The 16,690-nt window shown below is 41.6% G+C and overlaps 1 protein-coding gene across 1 annotated transcript in view; it reads left to right on the top strand.

Annotated features, from left to right (window-relative positions):
- The window catches only part of OSBPL5 (oxysterol binding protein like 5), a 179,814-nt gene that overhangs the window by 124,067 nt on the left and 39,057 nt on the right, over nucleotides 1-16,690 (top strand). The window contains exons 4-6 of the mRNA XM_075163037.1: nucleotides 9,185-9,265; nucleotides 9,923-10,024; nucleotides 11,240-11,443. Of these exons, the coding sequence (XP_075019138.1) occupies nucleotides 9,185-9,265; nucleotides 9,923-10,024; nucleotides 11,240-11,443 (387 nt within the window). The remainder of the gene's footprint in view (nucleotides 1-9,184; nucleotides 9,266-9,922; nucleotides 10,025-11,239; nucleotides 11,444-16,690) is intronic.

Here is a 16,690-nt window from a genome sequence, read left to right as displayed (position 1 = left end):
CTAAAGACTCTGGATCTGGGTGTTCAAAACCTGACTCTACATCTAGAGTTACTGAGTGCCGGGGTTTGACTTCCTGTAGAGGTGGAATCAACCTTATAAATTAGATCTGGCTTTGAGATTCATGTACGGGCTTTTTTGGCTGCAGCTCCCTAACATGTTTCTAGAGGGTAACTAGAAGTAGAAGCAAGGCCTGTTAATAAATTTTAAACTAAATGTATTCAACTATGAAGCTATAAAATGCAAATGACACTAGCTGAAATGAAAATATAACATGAAGGAAACAGCTACAGACAAGTGTTTTCTTATAATACATGAAAATAGGCTCTGCATCTTCAAATACATTTGGCTGTGCTTGCCTGGAGCTTGCAGGTGTTCTGCCAGCATGCTCTGGCAGAAGTCAGCACAGGGAGATGGTGATGAGAGGAGCTTTGGGAGTATGTAACAAGGGCTCGTGTACATGTCCTCTGCTGTTGCTGGAACCTGGCAAGCTGCAAACCGACCTTGGTTTTGCTTTTTCAGGCAGGTTCCTCCAGGGAACCCAGCCTCCCACTTATCCTGGCAGTGGAGAAGCCCAAGGACCAGGTAACTGCGTCCAGGGCTTTGTTTTAAAGCCAGACGTTTTGCACGCCTTACAAGGAGTGATGTTAAATTCCCAGTGACTCAGGAATGTAAAGAAGGATTTTTTCTGGACAGGACAACTCAGAGCACTGAAATGCTGTCCAAAAGGGAGTTTGATTTCTGAGATGCAGGATGAACGCAAGAGTAGGAATGTATTTATGAGAGGTATCTGGGTGAGAGCATGGCTCAGCTGTGTTTTCCCAGCCTCAGGGCCTGCCTTGCTATTTAGTCTCCTAGAGGTGTGTTTTTGAAAGGAGATTGGGAAGATTTGGGTGCCCTTCTAGATTTCTGCCATGCTTTGTGTGCACCTGGGAGGCATTGGTGGGTCTCTCCTTGACAGTGTCAAAAGCAGTTGTTAAGGAGAGATAAGAGAAAATGCACAGTGCAAAACAACTGCATCGGATTTGTGATTCAAAACAAACGGAGGTCTGAACCTGGACACGAGCTTTGCTTTCATCAACCCAAGGCATTGGTCAAAATTGCTCTGAAACACCAATGGTCTAAAACCAGATATGAGGACCCCAAAACACCAAGCTTCAACTTGCCTACTCGCTTGCGGTGTTGCAGGCAATTGCTTTGGCTACTGAATGGGCCAGAGCTAGGTTTTTCTTTGCTGCCTGAATGTTCTGCTTAGACACACGATGTTTGATTCAGAGACCTTCCGTCTCACTGGACCTGTGCTGTAGCGCCTGTCATTCTCACTTCGCCTTGCCATGTCGTACACTACCTTGTACTTCTCCAGCCATGTAGCTTTTCTTCTGTCTTGCTTTGCAGTGTCAGTGACAGTAGGGAGTCCCTATTGTGAAATGTCTTGTACCTTAAAAATTTAGGCAAACTGGTAGTCAGTTTGCTTAATATTTCTTTTTTCACATCCATTCAGCTCTAAGGCTATAAAATGAAACCTTACTGTCAGGTGTTCAGAACTGTAAGTAGGGATCTGTCACAGTATTTCAGTTAAAAAATAAATAGCGATTCTACCTACTAGAACCAAAGGAAAGAGTGTGTACCAATTGGGTCATGTTTAGATTGCTTATAGCAGGGTGGAAGTAATTTTTAGCAATCAAACTATAGGGCACGCAGGTTTAATTAATGGATTCAAAAGTAAATGTTCTAGGTAACAGATCCATGCCATGAATACTTACCCTTCTTTTGGCACAGTGGATATAACAAACCTTGTCGGAAATCAGTGTTCCTTCAGCAGCGCTATTTTAATGTAGCACACCACGTTGACTCTTTTCACCCAGTAATGAGAAGGAAAGGAAAGCCAGTCGAGTGTTTCGGTCCCTGGACTGGGGCTTAAGGGACCTTGAACTCCCAGCTCTGACTTGGAGTCCCTGCATTTCCCCAGACAGATTAATTGCATTTCTGTTTCACATCTTCATCAGTGAGGTGGAAACAGTTCTACATTTTGTTCACTAGGGCCATATCCACACTGCATGATGGAGCAGGCTGCAGGTTTCCCAGGTTAGCAGACACCGAGCAGAATATCCCATAAAAACCCTACAAACGTCTGTGAACTTGTGAGCTGTGAAGCCATTTAATTGCAACCACACTACCCTGTGCTTGAGCTCGCAGATGGACTGCTAGTCTGTGTCTGAGGTGTGAACACACCCTGGTTGTCCTGTTTGTACAGACCGTAAAGTATTTGATGCTGGAACATTTGCTTTTAGTGTGTTTGTGCAGTTCTTAACAATATGTATTTCTGATGGCTTCTCACCCCAAATTCTATTAAAACGAATTTAAGGCACAGTTCTGCTACACATTACATTGCCAACTTTCCTGTAGTGTATTTTCTCCTATTTCATTTTTCAAGTGGAGTCTCTTTCATCTCTTTCTTCAATGGAAAAAAAAAATCATTAGCTTATTTATTTCAGATTGTTTCTCATATTAGTTTCTCTCTTTTTTTTAGAGCCCTTTAGCCTTGTTTTCTGGGACCAGTGCTCATAGTGGGCTGTGAAAGTATCACAGAACTGTGTCTAAACCTCAAGCTCATTTCTGCAGTCAGGTAGTGCAATTAGCACACACCGGATAGTGACAGGAAATACCTTTCTGTCATTTTGTGCCTCATTTGGCACTGTTAGCATCCTTTAAGGCATGTTTTATTGCAGTATGCAGTGTTGCATTTTCTCTTTTTTCCCTTCCTATGCTTACCTATTTATTCTACTGTCTGGAGAGCAGCTGGGGTCTCTTGATATGCATGCAGAGCCCATGAAGAATTGAAGTGTATTTTAAGGAACAGTCAGAAAAATCTTGAAGCTGGCTCTCAGTGGTACTTCACTCTTTTCAGTCCCCCACTAGTGCCACAACGAAGTCTAAAATTACCACATTGTAGGAGTGTGGCTGTTGCGTGCACAGTTATATGATGTATGAGAGGGCAAAGTTTAGATTGCTTTGTTCATCATGAATGAGTTTTTCCACATGCCTGAATTGTTCAAGTCTTTATTGTGTGATTTGTAATCTGAAATATGAATCTAAGTGGCTGCTAGAAATTTAGTTTTGCTGCAAAGTAGTTTGAAACAGCTCATACTGATCACTTGAGATTTAAGCTACAACTTCCATGCTGTCTCAAGCTCATCCTTCTAGATCCATGAATCATGCTCTTAACCTCTGCATTAATTCCAGCCATGGTTACATTTGGGACTATCATAAAAGATCCACAACTCTGGCAACCTACAAGGGTACCTTTCCCTCTCCCTTCTCCCTTAGCCAGCAAGTTGAGAAATCGGTTTTCAGAGAGATCCAGATGTTGCAGGAATCAGCTTGCAGAGGCTCAGGAGTGAAACATCCCCTGTGTGAGCCAAGCACAGCTTTATAGGAGAACCTGGCCTTTCCAGGTTAGCTGGACCCTTGCTGGCTTTTCATTACCACACTTTATGCTGTTGATGTTGTGGAAAGACCTACACTCAGTTCCTGTGCCCTGACCCAGGAACACATTCAATTCCATGTGCAACATTTTAGGGTAATCTCTGTTGTCCACAGAGGGTTTTGCAGCTGATTTCAAGTGAGCAGAGATGTAGCCTGAAGTATCCTGGAAAAATCACATAGAAGAGGGGTGGGATTTTGGACTGAGGGATAGGAAACATGGAGCATCCCGAACTTATGTGCATACAAGCCCTGAAACTCCCAGGTGCCTCACAGAGGGGTACGTGGGCAGCGGTAACTGTTTGCTTACAGAAAAGAAGTCTCGAAGTTGATAACTTTGGGTAAGCCACAGCAGTCCTATCATGTCACCTTGGGTCACTGGTGATCATAATTTCTTACTTTAGTGTTTTTGATGGGGGAGATGAGGGTAAATGGAGGTCCTAAAATTGAAATGGTTTATTAAACAATTTAGCAAAGCATATTTTAAGCTGAAAGTCCAATTGTTTTTCATTGCTCACTTTCTTGGTTTGTTTAAACTCAGCCTAGGAACAAAAGCTGTACCTACAGCTAGAGGGGAAAGCAAAGCTTTGCTTCGGATTTCTGCTTAGCACTACAATTGTATCAGTTATATGAAACAGCATCTTTCTCAGTGTGCAATTTCCCATCTCCCCTAAAATGTTCTTTAAATATTCTAAACTTGCAGAACGTTCTTCCCACGAAAGGCACACTTAAATGATCATGTACCAATCCCATGAGGTCTGTGATTTTTTCATTAATTACTATAATCTGATGCAATGGAGCAAAGTGTTCCACTAAACTGTAGTATAACTTGATATTTGGAGTTGCCTGATAGCTCTTCACTTCTAATGTTAAACCCAGCTTTTCCATAGTGTTTATACTATTTCAGGAACTTTCGTTTCATTTCTTTTATTTCTGCAGATACAGATCTGTAGCAATTATACATGGAAAAGATACGGAGAAATTACATGTGAGCAAGGATGTGTCTCCCATGTGATGACTATTTTTGCTTTTGTGAAACATAACTTATGACCCCAGCTTTTGTTCTGCCTTCAAATTCCCATCTGATTTCGTCTTTCTCTCACTTGGATGCAATGAAGAAAAAAGAGCGACTTGTAAGCTGTCACTCCTGTTAACATGCAGATCACCTCTTGAGAATTACTTTATTTAAATGTTTCTGACTTGGAATAATTCTGTCTATTTGTCCCTCATTACACATTTTTTGTGTTCCTCCTGTGCAGCAAGGATTGCTTGTGCTAAACAACAGGATGTTCCTCTTGCTGTTATCCAAGGCACGGCATGCTGATGGGCTGCCATCCCCCAGAGTCGATCACAGACTGTTTTTCTGTGAAATGATTTGGTTCCTCTTGGAAATGAAGTCACCAAAAAGACACTGGATCAGAATAGCACTATTGTGAGGACTCTGTATGCTCTCTTACAAAGCCTAGCAGAAGTGTAAGGGTATTGTCATAACTGCTAACAATCAGCAGTGGATCTGCAGAGCTACATGACTGAGATGAAAGGGAACAGAAACTTAACAGGGATAAAAAGTATGTCTCTGAGTACAGTACAGCTCGTCATCAGCCAGCAAGGTCATCACTCAGTCCTGGAAAGGACAGATCTGGTTAGAGTACTAAAGAGGGACAACAGTTTCCTACCCCTGCAAGTGCTGCTGCATGCCCTGGTAAAAGTTTTTGGCAGATTAACAGTCTTCCCTCCTTATGAGAGCCAGTATGTAGAAAACATACATATTGCTTTCTTATTAGATTATTCCAGTGGTTTTTTTCATTTTAAAAAGGACACAAATTCCCTATCCTCCCACTGCACAAAGTCTCATCTCTGGTTAATATTGTTTACATGTTGCTGCAGAGAGAGGGAGCCAAATTCTGATATCCTGCACAAGCGTTATCCCAATGTCCTTGAAAGATTTGCTGTGATGACAAATGGCTTCTCTTAGTTTTCTGCCAGGCTGAGAAAGGCAGGACAATAGAAGGACGTCATTAAATGCTCTTGATGTGTCTTAGTGATGTAAGACACTGCTATGTCTTCGGGATCTTTAGGGTTGATGGCCCGGATTTACTGAATCTTATATATGCCACAAAGTACAATCAAAACTATTAAGACAGATTCATGTAAAAACATGAAATCGTATTACTTCAAGTCACTTAGCAGGTTATACCTGGAGGAGCTGTACGTTGCTATCAGCATCGTGGGGGCCTGTGGTATGCAGTCCTGGGGCCTTAGATCCCAGCTTTCCTGTGAAAAGGCAGGAACTTTAAATCTGGAAATGTAATGCTTTTCACTCTGTAGATCTGGAGATCACCTGCAAACAAACTGCTATTTAGGATCTGTGATGATGCATCCTCATAAAAAGAAGCAAAGTCAGCAGGGAGAAGCAATCAGTTTGCCTCATTAAAAAAGGAACTGGGGAACAGCATCAAGTTCCCGAAAACCAAAGTTCCAGGTCAGGCACATCTGCAAGCTTGTCCGTGGCTCCTAGTTAAAACCATGGCTTGGTTTTAGTAAAATTTTCTCTCTCTTCATAAAGCTTTGTCAGTTTACAACCATCTCAGGGAGCTGCGCTATTCATCACACAGCTGGTACTTCACAGTTTTTGGGACATGGCAGCATAAATATTTATTCTCCTGTGCCTAGAAATTCTTGTGCAGGCAGTGAGGGACTTACGCTACTGCTTCTTTCTCATCCATTCTTAAGCCTGTCTTAGCGTGCACCATCCCTGTGGCTGTGTTTCCCTTTACAGGCAAGGTTAGCAAATTCAGTGTGGCTGACGCAGCTCAGACATGGGGGAGGCAGTGCCTGAAGGAAGCAGCACAGTGGTTCAGGAGCCCACTGCAGCAGCCTCCAAGGCTGTTAATCCAGCAGGTGAAAGACCAGTTTGTAATGATTTCAGACAAGTTTTACTGTATTTCTTGAGCTCCTAAAGGTTATGGTGGTGTAAGGGGAGATTATCCCTTCATCCGCTGTTGTGTGCTGCGGCTTTATAACATGCATAGCAGTATCGGCTGGCGTCAGGCATGCAGTGTCCTTGGTCACGGAGCTACGAGTCAGCTCTCCTGAAGAGGCAGAATCAATGTCTCTCTGTGTAAACGTCCCAGGTTTGAAGTCTTGTGGTTGTTTAACTTTATTTTTAGCATGACCCAGAGAGAATCCAAGGAGGAGGCAGGTGTGGCTGGTAGAGCAGTGACAGTGCCTCTGTCTGTGTTAATGCCGGTTCCCCACGAGCCGCGGGTTTAAGGCTCAGGTTTGCATGGTTTGCGGCGGTCGTTGGAAACCTTTCTGAATTCATCTTCAAGTAAATTTCCTCGAGCCAACTGGGCTTAGGGGCCAAAATTTTATTCTTTATATAAGTGCTAAGATGTAATTGTCTAGACAACAAGTGACTGTAGCATGTTTTAATTTGTTAAGCAAAAAACATTCATTATACCCTGATGCTTTGCAGACACCTGAGCAGGATTTCCTAGAATCTCGGGGGCATCTGTGCTTTTTCTGCTTCTCACGCTGGCTAATGAGGAATAGTACGCAGTGTTTCTCTCTATGTCTGATCTCTCGGGCTGGAGAGAGTGAAATTACCAATAAACAGTTGGCTCATAGTTTAATCTCAAGGACAGGACTAACTGCTAACTGGGAGAAGGGGGGAGAATTCTACTGACCAGTTTCAGAGGACACACATCTTGAATCATGAAAGCATAATCTCCTAATAATTCTGAAGGATTCTTGCTCAGAGGCATTTAAGCACTTAGAAATGTTTCCTCATAAAGAAAAGCTTATAGCATATCTCCCAAATATCTACCACTGCCCTTTGAAATGTGACAAAGACTCTGTGGGCACAATTCTCTGCTCAGGCATCAATCTGTGCGGTGGTCCCCACCATAAATCTTGTGTTTTTTACAGTGAAGTCCCATGCATAGAAATACAAAATATGCATCAGAGACTGCATTGCAGGTGGAGGAGGCAGGCTTAGCTTTCTATTAAAACAAAAATGACAAATATTGAATAGTTTGCAGGAGTCCAAGCACTGGCATTTTCTTTGAGTGGATCCAATGCCAAGTTGACTTGTAAACTGGACAGTCAGATCAGGGACTTCATTGGTCTTTATGTGCCATCATAGAGTTTTCATTTCTCTATTTATTCTTAAGTGTAGTTTTGTTTTTAGTAAAAGACTATTGTAAGGGTATGTGAGAACAAGTAATAGGTTCTACAGTGACCCTGGCTCTGTTGCAAATTGCACCTTCTGCCCCTAATTTCTAATCCTGCATCATCCACAAAGAGTTTTGCTCAGTTGAGCATGCACACTTATCTCCCGTTTTTGTTCCTGCCACAGTCTCCAAAGCATAGTTGATGGCCTGTTTGCTGTGATCTGGTCATGCATTTGCGTGTTTTTATCTAAGTCGTGTGAAAAGGACCGATCCGGCTGTCGTTAAATGTTTTCCTGCTCACGCTAACGTTCCGCATGGTTTGTGGCTATAGTAGCCGGAGAGGTTTTTGTGTCACTGAGAGGGAAAAAGAAAGTGGGTCTCTCAAAACTGAAGGCACTGTAAAACGATCACATCAACTCATGACATAAAGGAGGGAGAGTCTGAGAGCCCAGTGGGTTTGTTTCATATCATAGCAGTGAATTTATGAATGGGAACTATATTTGATACATTTTTTCCTTAGTACAGCTCATTTTTGTGTCATACTCATTAAATGAAGGTGGCCAAGGTCTGAGCTTTTTTATAAAACTGTCATGCATGAGTAGGAGAGATAGTGCATGACCCCAAAAGATCACAATCTGGATGCATCAGACACATGAAAGGTTGGAAGGAGAAGAGGTACAGAGAGAGAAAGTAAATTCCCCAAGGTCACATAAAAAGTTGCAGAGTCCAGACTGTACCATAATCCTTGCGCCACTAACCCTCCCCAGATTTTGGACAATGCTGACAGTACCTATCCAAGTAGGAGTCCTTGTCATGAGCTGGGCTCCGGAGAGCTATACTCTCTAAGTGTACATTATTTTGGGAACAGTAATATTGTGACCATGTCTAACAAAAGTAAAACATTTTTTCAGCCCATCAGCAGAATCATGAGATCAGTCTGCAGCCTCTGAAAATTAATTTAAACAGCACTGACACTATCAAACATGATTTGAAGTGACTGTATATTTTGTGCCTCGCTTCGCAAGGCCAAGATGATGATGATTTCCTGCATTAACTGTAACATGATTAGGTAATTTCTTGCCCACTCATGTTTCTGGACTTTTCAGCTAGGGCAACAGCCATTGCCAATATCAGGTTTAGTTCTGAAAGATCTATAGCAGCTTCCCATAATTTTTATTCCAGTAATTGGAATGCTTTCAGATCTGAAAAAAAGATGGGCAGTTTTCAAAGTTAGGAATAAGAATAGGGGTTTTGTTTGGGTTTTTTTTTTATTTTACCAAGATTAATGTCTGCGTGGGAGAAATAAAAAAAAATTTGGTGGGGAATTTTCCAACTAACTATAAGTATAAAAAGAAAGTTTGGACTGCGCTGCAAATATGCATTTTCTGCATCTGCCTAGTGTTCTGCTGTTGAAGTCTGCAATCAGCTCTTTCATGGATTTCTCAAAGATATCAACAACTCTTCATTAGAGCATAACTTGAACATCTTCATGTTAACACATTCCTATTTCCTCTCTCCCTCTTTTTTAGATCGAATATAAGCTTTGCAATGGGTCTGACAAAGAGTGTGTGTCTCCCACAGCCAAATTCACGAAGAAGGAAACACTGAAGGTATGTGCAAAGCAGCCAAGTCAGCATCAGCTGACTTTCTTTTACAAAACAAGTAGTATCTTCCAAACAAACCATTGGGAACTACTCTGAGTCATTTCCCAAGACCCAGAGAAGCCTCCGACTCTTCTAGGAGTCATTATAGGCCAACGGCATTTACAGGCTTTATACAGGATTAGATTATATACTGCAAACAGAACAAACCGGTGTAATTATTTCACTCTGTTCGTATATTCCAGAGCCATTAGGGACCTCAAGAGGATTGTAATCCTTCATTGGTCTTGTTAGGAGGGTTATGCCTAGGCAATCCGAGCAAATTATTGCTTGAACACTTGCTTGTCTACCAAACCAAAAGTATAAATAGTTTGGTATGGGTTAAATTAGATTTAATCTCTTTAATTTGAGGGAGTGGGGAGGACAGCCTCTTTCCATTCCCCCCAAAGAAAAGCCAAATTAGATTATGTCTAGTGGAACTTCAGGAGCAAAGAAAATACCTGTGATCTCGTTATGTTTTTGTTCTTCCTTGTGCTCATTTCTGGGGAACCTGTGCTGGGTCAAGTTCTAGCTGTGCTATACATAGCTGTCCTTAATGCATCATGTTCTTTCCTCCCCAAAAGAGGCCATGATTACAGCTGCTATATTTTCTCTGTTCTCGACCAGGTACAAAAAAAAAATTACAGACAGGAGAAGAAAAGAGCTACCAAACAACTCTTCAGTGCTCTAAAGGATCCCAGTGTAGTGATCACAGCAGACTGGCTGAAGGTATTTAATACAGACCACTGCTTCTGAGCCTGTAGGAAAAAATACGTGAGGAGTAGTTGATGTGTCTGAGACTTACGCACTAGCATTTTTTTGAGTGAAGGAAGACTGAATAATTTTGAGTTGAAGTTGCTGTAAAGCAATACTTAAATAACTGCTATAAAAGTGGAGTTATGGGGAATATTTACTTTCCACCTTAACCTAACTCAATCCATCTATTCCGTGTCCTTAAGTAGCAACAAGGTCTCAAAAAGTGCATAATACAAAAGAAAATGATGATGTTTCTTTCTTTCTTCCTCTCTGAAAGAGTCTGCTGGCCTCTTCCCGTAGATGTGTTTTTGTACTGAAGAGCGAATAGACAGAGTAACAGCCTGGAAATGGGCAGATACAACTTGTTCTATTGACAGTTGGATTTTACGTTGTCACAGCACAGAATGAAACATATTGGACCTGACGACAACTGTAATTTTTCCTTGTGCAGAGATTTTTTAAAATACAAAATACCTGTTGCATGTTTGCTGTGGCTGGAAATTTCCAGCCACAGCAACAAATAATGCCGGGCCACAGAAACAGAACACTGACTTAAGACTTGAGGTTTGGCCTATGTACATTGAAGACGTGAAGACCTTAGGCAAAATCTAACCTTACTGAGAAACTTCCCCATTCTTAAAGCTGTTATCTTTGATATACGCTATCAGATTTAATGTCTTCTATACAAGAGAGAGCGTGCATTGAGCTTGACAGAGAAGTAAACCAGCTGGAGAAGGTGTTTTTAAAAATGCGGTATTTGACAAAACCCATTAATAGCTCTGTTCTGCAGATCACTATTAAAATGACTTATATATCGAGATAGACTAGCTATAACATTTTTCTATGCAATGTTCTAATTGGTGTGTCCTCCATGATTATTAACAAATCACTCTCACATGGGCAAGCAGTGCTGGTTGCCTAAAAAATTACGCAAGCTGCTAACACTAAGCCAGTAATAAAAATATGAAGACTAGATTCTGATAGCCAGATTTACAAGGTCTGGGATTTTGCTATGAGGTCCCTAAGACTGTTCGGATAATGCAGTGTATTCTGCTAAGGAAGTGTATCATAGTGTGGCCTTGGGAGAAACACATACTGGAAATACTGTATAAATACTGAATAAATGCTGGTTTTCTTTTAAGGAGCAACATAAATGCAACTTTCTGTTCTCTCCTTGCTTCCCTCCAGATTCGTGGGACTCTCAAGAGTTGGACCAAGCTGTGGTGTGTTCTGAAACCAGGAGTGCTGCTGATTTATAAGACGCCAAAGATCGGACAGTGGGTTGGGACAATCTTGCTCCATTCTTGTGAGCTGATCGAGAGACCCTCCAAAAAGGATGGCTTCTGTTTTAAACTTTTTCATCCTTTGGACCAATCAATCTGGGCTGTAAAGGTAACAATCCTGATGAGTCGAACAATCTCTTCTTGATTACCAAAGTGTCTGAACACTAGTATTACTAGCATTTATATTATCTAGATTTGCAGTTATTCAGTTACTGTTAGTGATGGTGAATTGACTGCATAAAAAGATTAAAGACACCAAAGCATGGTCATGATATGACCTAAAAGGAACGTGGTGCATTGTGATTAGTTATACAAATGTGTCATTCTTGGTGTATAGATGCATGCATAGACTGTGGAAAGGGGAAACATGTTAATGCAGGAAAAAAGATCAATACCTAGAAGCTATATCAAGCCATGGCCTCCATCTTTAAAAAGAGATGAGGAATAGACCCAATTAACTGACTTCCCCAAAACAAGGACACACAAAGCACCAAATGTTTTGCACAACACTGGAATAGGGCTGGCAAAGTGACAAAAGCCAGATTAATTAATTTGACTTTTTTTTCCTAATGCCTCTGAGGTTTGGGTTTGTTTGCGATGGACTTGGAACTCAGTGGTCTGCTCAAGCCTTGACTGTTCCTCAAAAGTGTGACTATGGATAGGTTGCCTTAATTTTCTCTTCTTTGAAGAGGAAATAGCAAGGTTTTCTCCCCTTTACTTTGAGTTGTTCTTCAGTCTGTTGTTACTCACAGGCTGAGACAGTCTCTTCCTGTACACACGGTAGCTGCTGCAGTGACTTTTGGATCTCCCTGTAACGCAAATGATTAATAGTTTCTCACACTTCTTAAAATAACTCCCTGCAAATTTTTAAGAGCTGCATTTATTTTTCTTCTTTCCTTTAAGAATAGGCAAAAAAAAAAAATTATCTAATGCCTAAGAGCAAAGAGGAAGACCCCAGTACCTCCTGAGAGGCACTGAGAGCAACATCTGTTGGATACCCTGAAAACAAAACTTAAATGGTCTTGAACTCTTGTTTCCCCATTAAAAACAGTGACTCAGCAGAGTTATTGCACACATAAATTCTCGAGGAGACATCACCAGTGTAAGCAAGGCATTACAAGCTAGTGCCTTGCTGCAAGGTGGTCAGCAGAGTAAATCTCCTTGGAAAGACTCATGCGAGAGTGATGAAGGCGTTTGTCATTGGCATCAGAAGATCTAACAAAATGGAGGGGAAGCCCTGTGGGAGTAGATCAAGCAGACTCACTCCTGCTCATCCCTGCAGTTAATTGAATAGTTTTAAACACAGCTATACAATCATAAAAAGTCTTGCAATTTTTAATAAGGTAGGAGGAGAGAGTTGAAATAAACCTCAACAACCAGGGGCAAGAGCTGCTGTTTTGTGACAGTAGCTCAGCTCTGATCTGTGCCTAGATGCATTGCTTTTGCTTTAAGTCCCAAAGGTTTCATTGCTACCTTGCTTCTTACTCAGTTTTGACAGTTTTGATGCTTTTTTAATTCAGAGCATGCACCCAAGAAGATTGTCGATCATTTACTGCCCATCAACAACAAAATTCCTTGTGACTTGACAGGTCAACTGAATTCTTCTGCAAAGCACAGTCAGGAGAGGTAGTGAAAAAGTGGAATCAAAAGTGCAGTCAGGTACTTAAATTAGTGTCACTTACAGATCGTAAGTGTTGTGCTAGAATGCCCTTCCCTTAATATGAATCATCCAAAAGAAAGAGGATATTTTGTCAATATATATATGTATTTGTGCAGGTGTATGTTTATCTAATTCTTGTGTCTTTTGAGAAAATACTTGACAAATAGGCATTAATATATTAAATATGAAGGGAATATATCTCTGAAAATGTTTGCGTACTAGAGGAAGTCCCAAGAGATTTGAATTTTACAGTCAAAGTAATATTCTAAGTCACTTGAGACAGATATTTAGAAAGCTACATTTGAGCTGCATAGGAGGATATTTCCTGAAACCTGAGTTCAGCCTGGATTGTTATGTGTGATAGATGCTTTCAGCCACAAGGTGAACACCAAAATACACATCAAGAAGAAATCCACCAGTGAACTGCTTGACGTCAAAGAAGCTGTCTGCACTCTGACAACAGTTTAAGGCTGAAACTGCTAAAAATACTGTTTCGTTTTATGTCATTTCATGGCCTTCTTTTAAAGCAATGGGAGCAGAACTGACTGATCTAAATTGGTTATGTATAACTGTGCAAAGAAAGCCTATTTCTCATTAAATATAGATTAGCCCGAGCTTAAGCAAAAAACCCAAGTTACTGTCCATCACAATAGAAATAAGATCTGGCTAAACAACTTTCACTTTTGACTAAAATGGCTTCTGAAATTTTCAAGGATTTTCCAGACTAGATTTGATGGTCCAGCTTTGACTCCAAATCCAGCGGATTTGCCGCTAACTCAGGGTAATTAATGAGCACCTTTGTACGTGTTGGCTTTGTACGTGGCCTGGCTGCTCAGCAGATGTTTGGATCTAATTGCGGGGTTCAGCCCTGGAACAAACGTCTGGTTCAAGCACTGCCCTAAGCATTTATAGTTGTGCTAGCCAATTAAATTTGATGTGCAGGCATTCAACTTCAGTTAAGAGCAGGATGAAATTTTGGGGCACCTTTCAAATGGTAGGTAGGTAAGATGTAAGACCATTACTTACAGTTGAAAGCTAAATATATGCACCAGGGAACTGTTTTTCCTATAAAGCTCTCTGGTGTCTCAAGCCATCTTAGAAGCATATCGCTGAGGGGAGAGAGTCCTTTATTCTACACTGCTTCCCTGGCTTTTTGAGAGTTTTAGCCTGAAACTCCTTCACAGTGCAAACGGATTAGACCTTTTACCTATTTGCTCTGCCCAGGCCTTTGTAAACCCAAGGCTAAAACCACCAAGATCTCAAAGTCAGTCAGCAGCGCAAGCAGCAGTAAGAAAAGCTTCCCCCGCACACTCCCAATACTGCCACAGAGGCACTTTCTCCATCGTGTGAAGACAGCGTGATCCCACGCTGCTTCAGGGAAGAGACTTACTGCCGAAATGACTGCAGGAGACTGGGGAATGCCAGTCTAGTAATTAGTGTGAGGGTGTAGGTGTCTGTCCTCTTGCTTCGCAGAGGGAGTGTAGGGCTATCAGCTAGCAGGGTTTGCCCAGGTGTCCCAAAAATTTGTCCTGGAATAGTTCATATTTCCCTTTAAGCTTGCTCAGAAGCTAGCTGAACAGCGTACTATGGGAAGGCTTGTATTGACTGCAGCTTGTTCTGACATTTATTTAGAGTGCTAAATGAGTTGGGATCAGGCCCGCTGAATCTGGGAATATATATAATTTGAATTTTGTTGATTTTAAGAACTTTGAGTCATTCCTTTAAAGAAAGAAGTTCTAGTAATGGGTTTGCTGCTTTTACAGTTGTTTGTTCTACTCCATAATACAACACAGTTTCATCTTCATCCTTATAGTTATCCACAGTACTGTTAATGAAGGGGATTTTTTCCCCTTTTTTAAGCTTTGCTTTATGACTCTCCAAGACTAGATGTCTTGTCATACTATCTAAAACAGTGTGAGTCCACTCCATTTTTCAAAGCCTAATCAACCCCTGTTTGATGATGCCTTTTGAGTCTCAAATCAAATGTAAAAACAGGAATGATCTGAAGATGATGCTTTCTTAGTTGTACTGTCTAGAGGCTGCAGCTGAGCTCCAGGTCCTAGTGTAGCAGGGATAACACTCACTTTTAGTGAGAGATGGTCATTGTCTTGGAGGTCTTAGACTCTAAACAGGCACGATGCTCAAAGGCTGGGAGACAGAAAGCATCATTATCTCTGTCGTGCAGGTACAGAACCTCATTTACTCTATGGAGATGTTGACTTTATTTTTATGGCCTCCTCTCTTTTCTTCTTCTCCTCTTCTTTCTGTGGGAAACAGCCCCCTCCATGTATGAGCATGCCTTGCTATTGAATACATTTCCTTTCAGAGTGATCTGGCTGCTCCTTGTATTTATCCACATGCCTAAATGTCTGTTAAAACCTTGTGTTATTCCCTCCTTCCCTTCTCCCTCCTTCTCTGGATCTGCACTGTTTGGTTGTGAGGGGTTTTCCTCCAACAGAACAAATACCAACTTCTGCACTGAAAACACAAGTAATGGTGTTATCAACAGTTCTCGAACACCCTGCTCAGCTGCAAGCTACTGAAAGGAAAAATGCCATCGGGAATGATGCCTGATTGCATTAATGTCACTAGTAATATCTTAAGCTGCTCTGCTCTGGTTTACTAATCAAATCTCAACTTTGCCAGTCCTGACTATTACGCCTTTAAACAGTCTTAATTTTGTGAACCTCTTGTGGGAGAGGGGAGCGGAAGAAGAAGTGAATAACAAGGATCCCAATTTCTCCTGGCAGCAGCAGAACTCTGCAGATGCGAAGACAAGAAGCTAGACTGGAGACTATTGTCTTCTCAGCGCTGCATCTTCGTGGCGTAGACTCAGATACAATTTGATGCTTGTCCTATGCTTGCACTCTTCATTCTTTCCGAATTTTGGTTTCCTGAGTGGAACTCAAAAACAAAAATCCATATAAAACCACCATTTAACTACCAGACACTTGTATACAGGAGCATCTTGGAGAAAACTGCTTGTTCCACCCTGCAGTTGACATAGAGGTCATGCAAGTATTGGTGATATTTTCTGCTCTGCATTTATTTCTGACATGATGTCTGCGTATTTGAAAAAGGATCTGCTTTCATGTTGTTTGTTACGAAGTGAGGAAGAGAAGGAACTGAAGGGGGCTGGCATTTGGAAATGCAAGGGAGGAGGAGGGACTCCTATTTATTTCAGCCAGGTCGTGGCATAAAGTACATACCATGGAGAGTATGAAGCTGTGCTCACCGGGTACAGGAATTGCTTTTTCTTAGCAGCTTCTGGAGCTCAAGAGAGGAGAAAACAGGGAGGAGATCAAGATGGGAGCCTGTGGTTCTGCTCAAAGAAGTGCCTAATCCAAGATGGACTCTGCCTCCCTGGGAATAATTTCTGGAGGGTCATGCTGAAGGGATTGTGGCAGGATGTTTACAAGACACTATAATCTTTTTTGCCACAGCTCCTAAACTAAAGGCAGCATAAACAAGCAAAGCCTGTTTTTGTTAAAGCCTGAAGTTGCCATCACCCCAGGCACCATGGCATAAATGTTCTCAAAGGGTCTGGACGTAGAGGTGAAGGGCTGCAACCCAGCAGCACATGCCCATCCTGGGAGAGCTTTGGTCCTCAGCCTGTGGTTTTCTCTGTCTCCTCCTTTCCCACAGACGGGTTTGCAGGATGGAGTTTCCCATTTGTTTCCTTCCAGAAAAGCTGCC

The sequence above is a fragment of the Calonectris borealis genome, chromosome 14, assembly GCF_964195595.1.
Source record: "Calonectris borealis chromosome 14, bCalBor7.hap1.2, whole genome shotgun sequence".
NCBI classification, from domain to species: Eukaryota; Metazoa; Chordata; class Aves; order Procellariiformes; family Procellariidae; genus Calonectris; species Calonectris borealis.
Note: the sequence above shows the minus strand (reverse complement) of the source record. Positions and strands in the feature narration are given on the sequence as shown.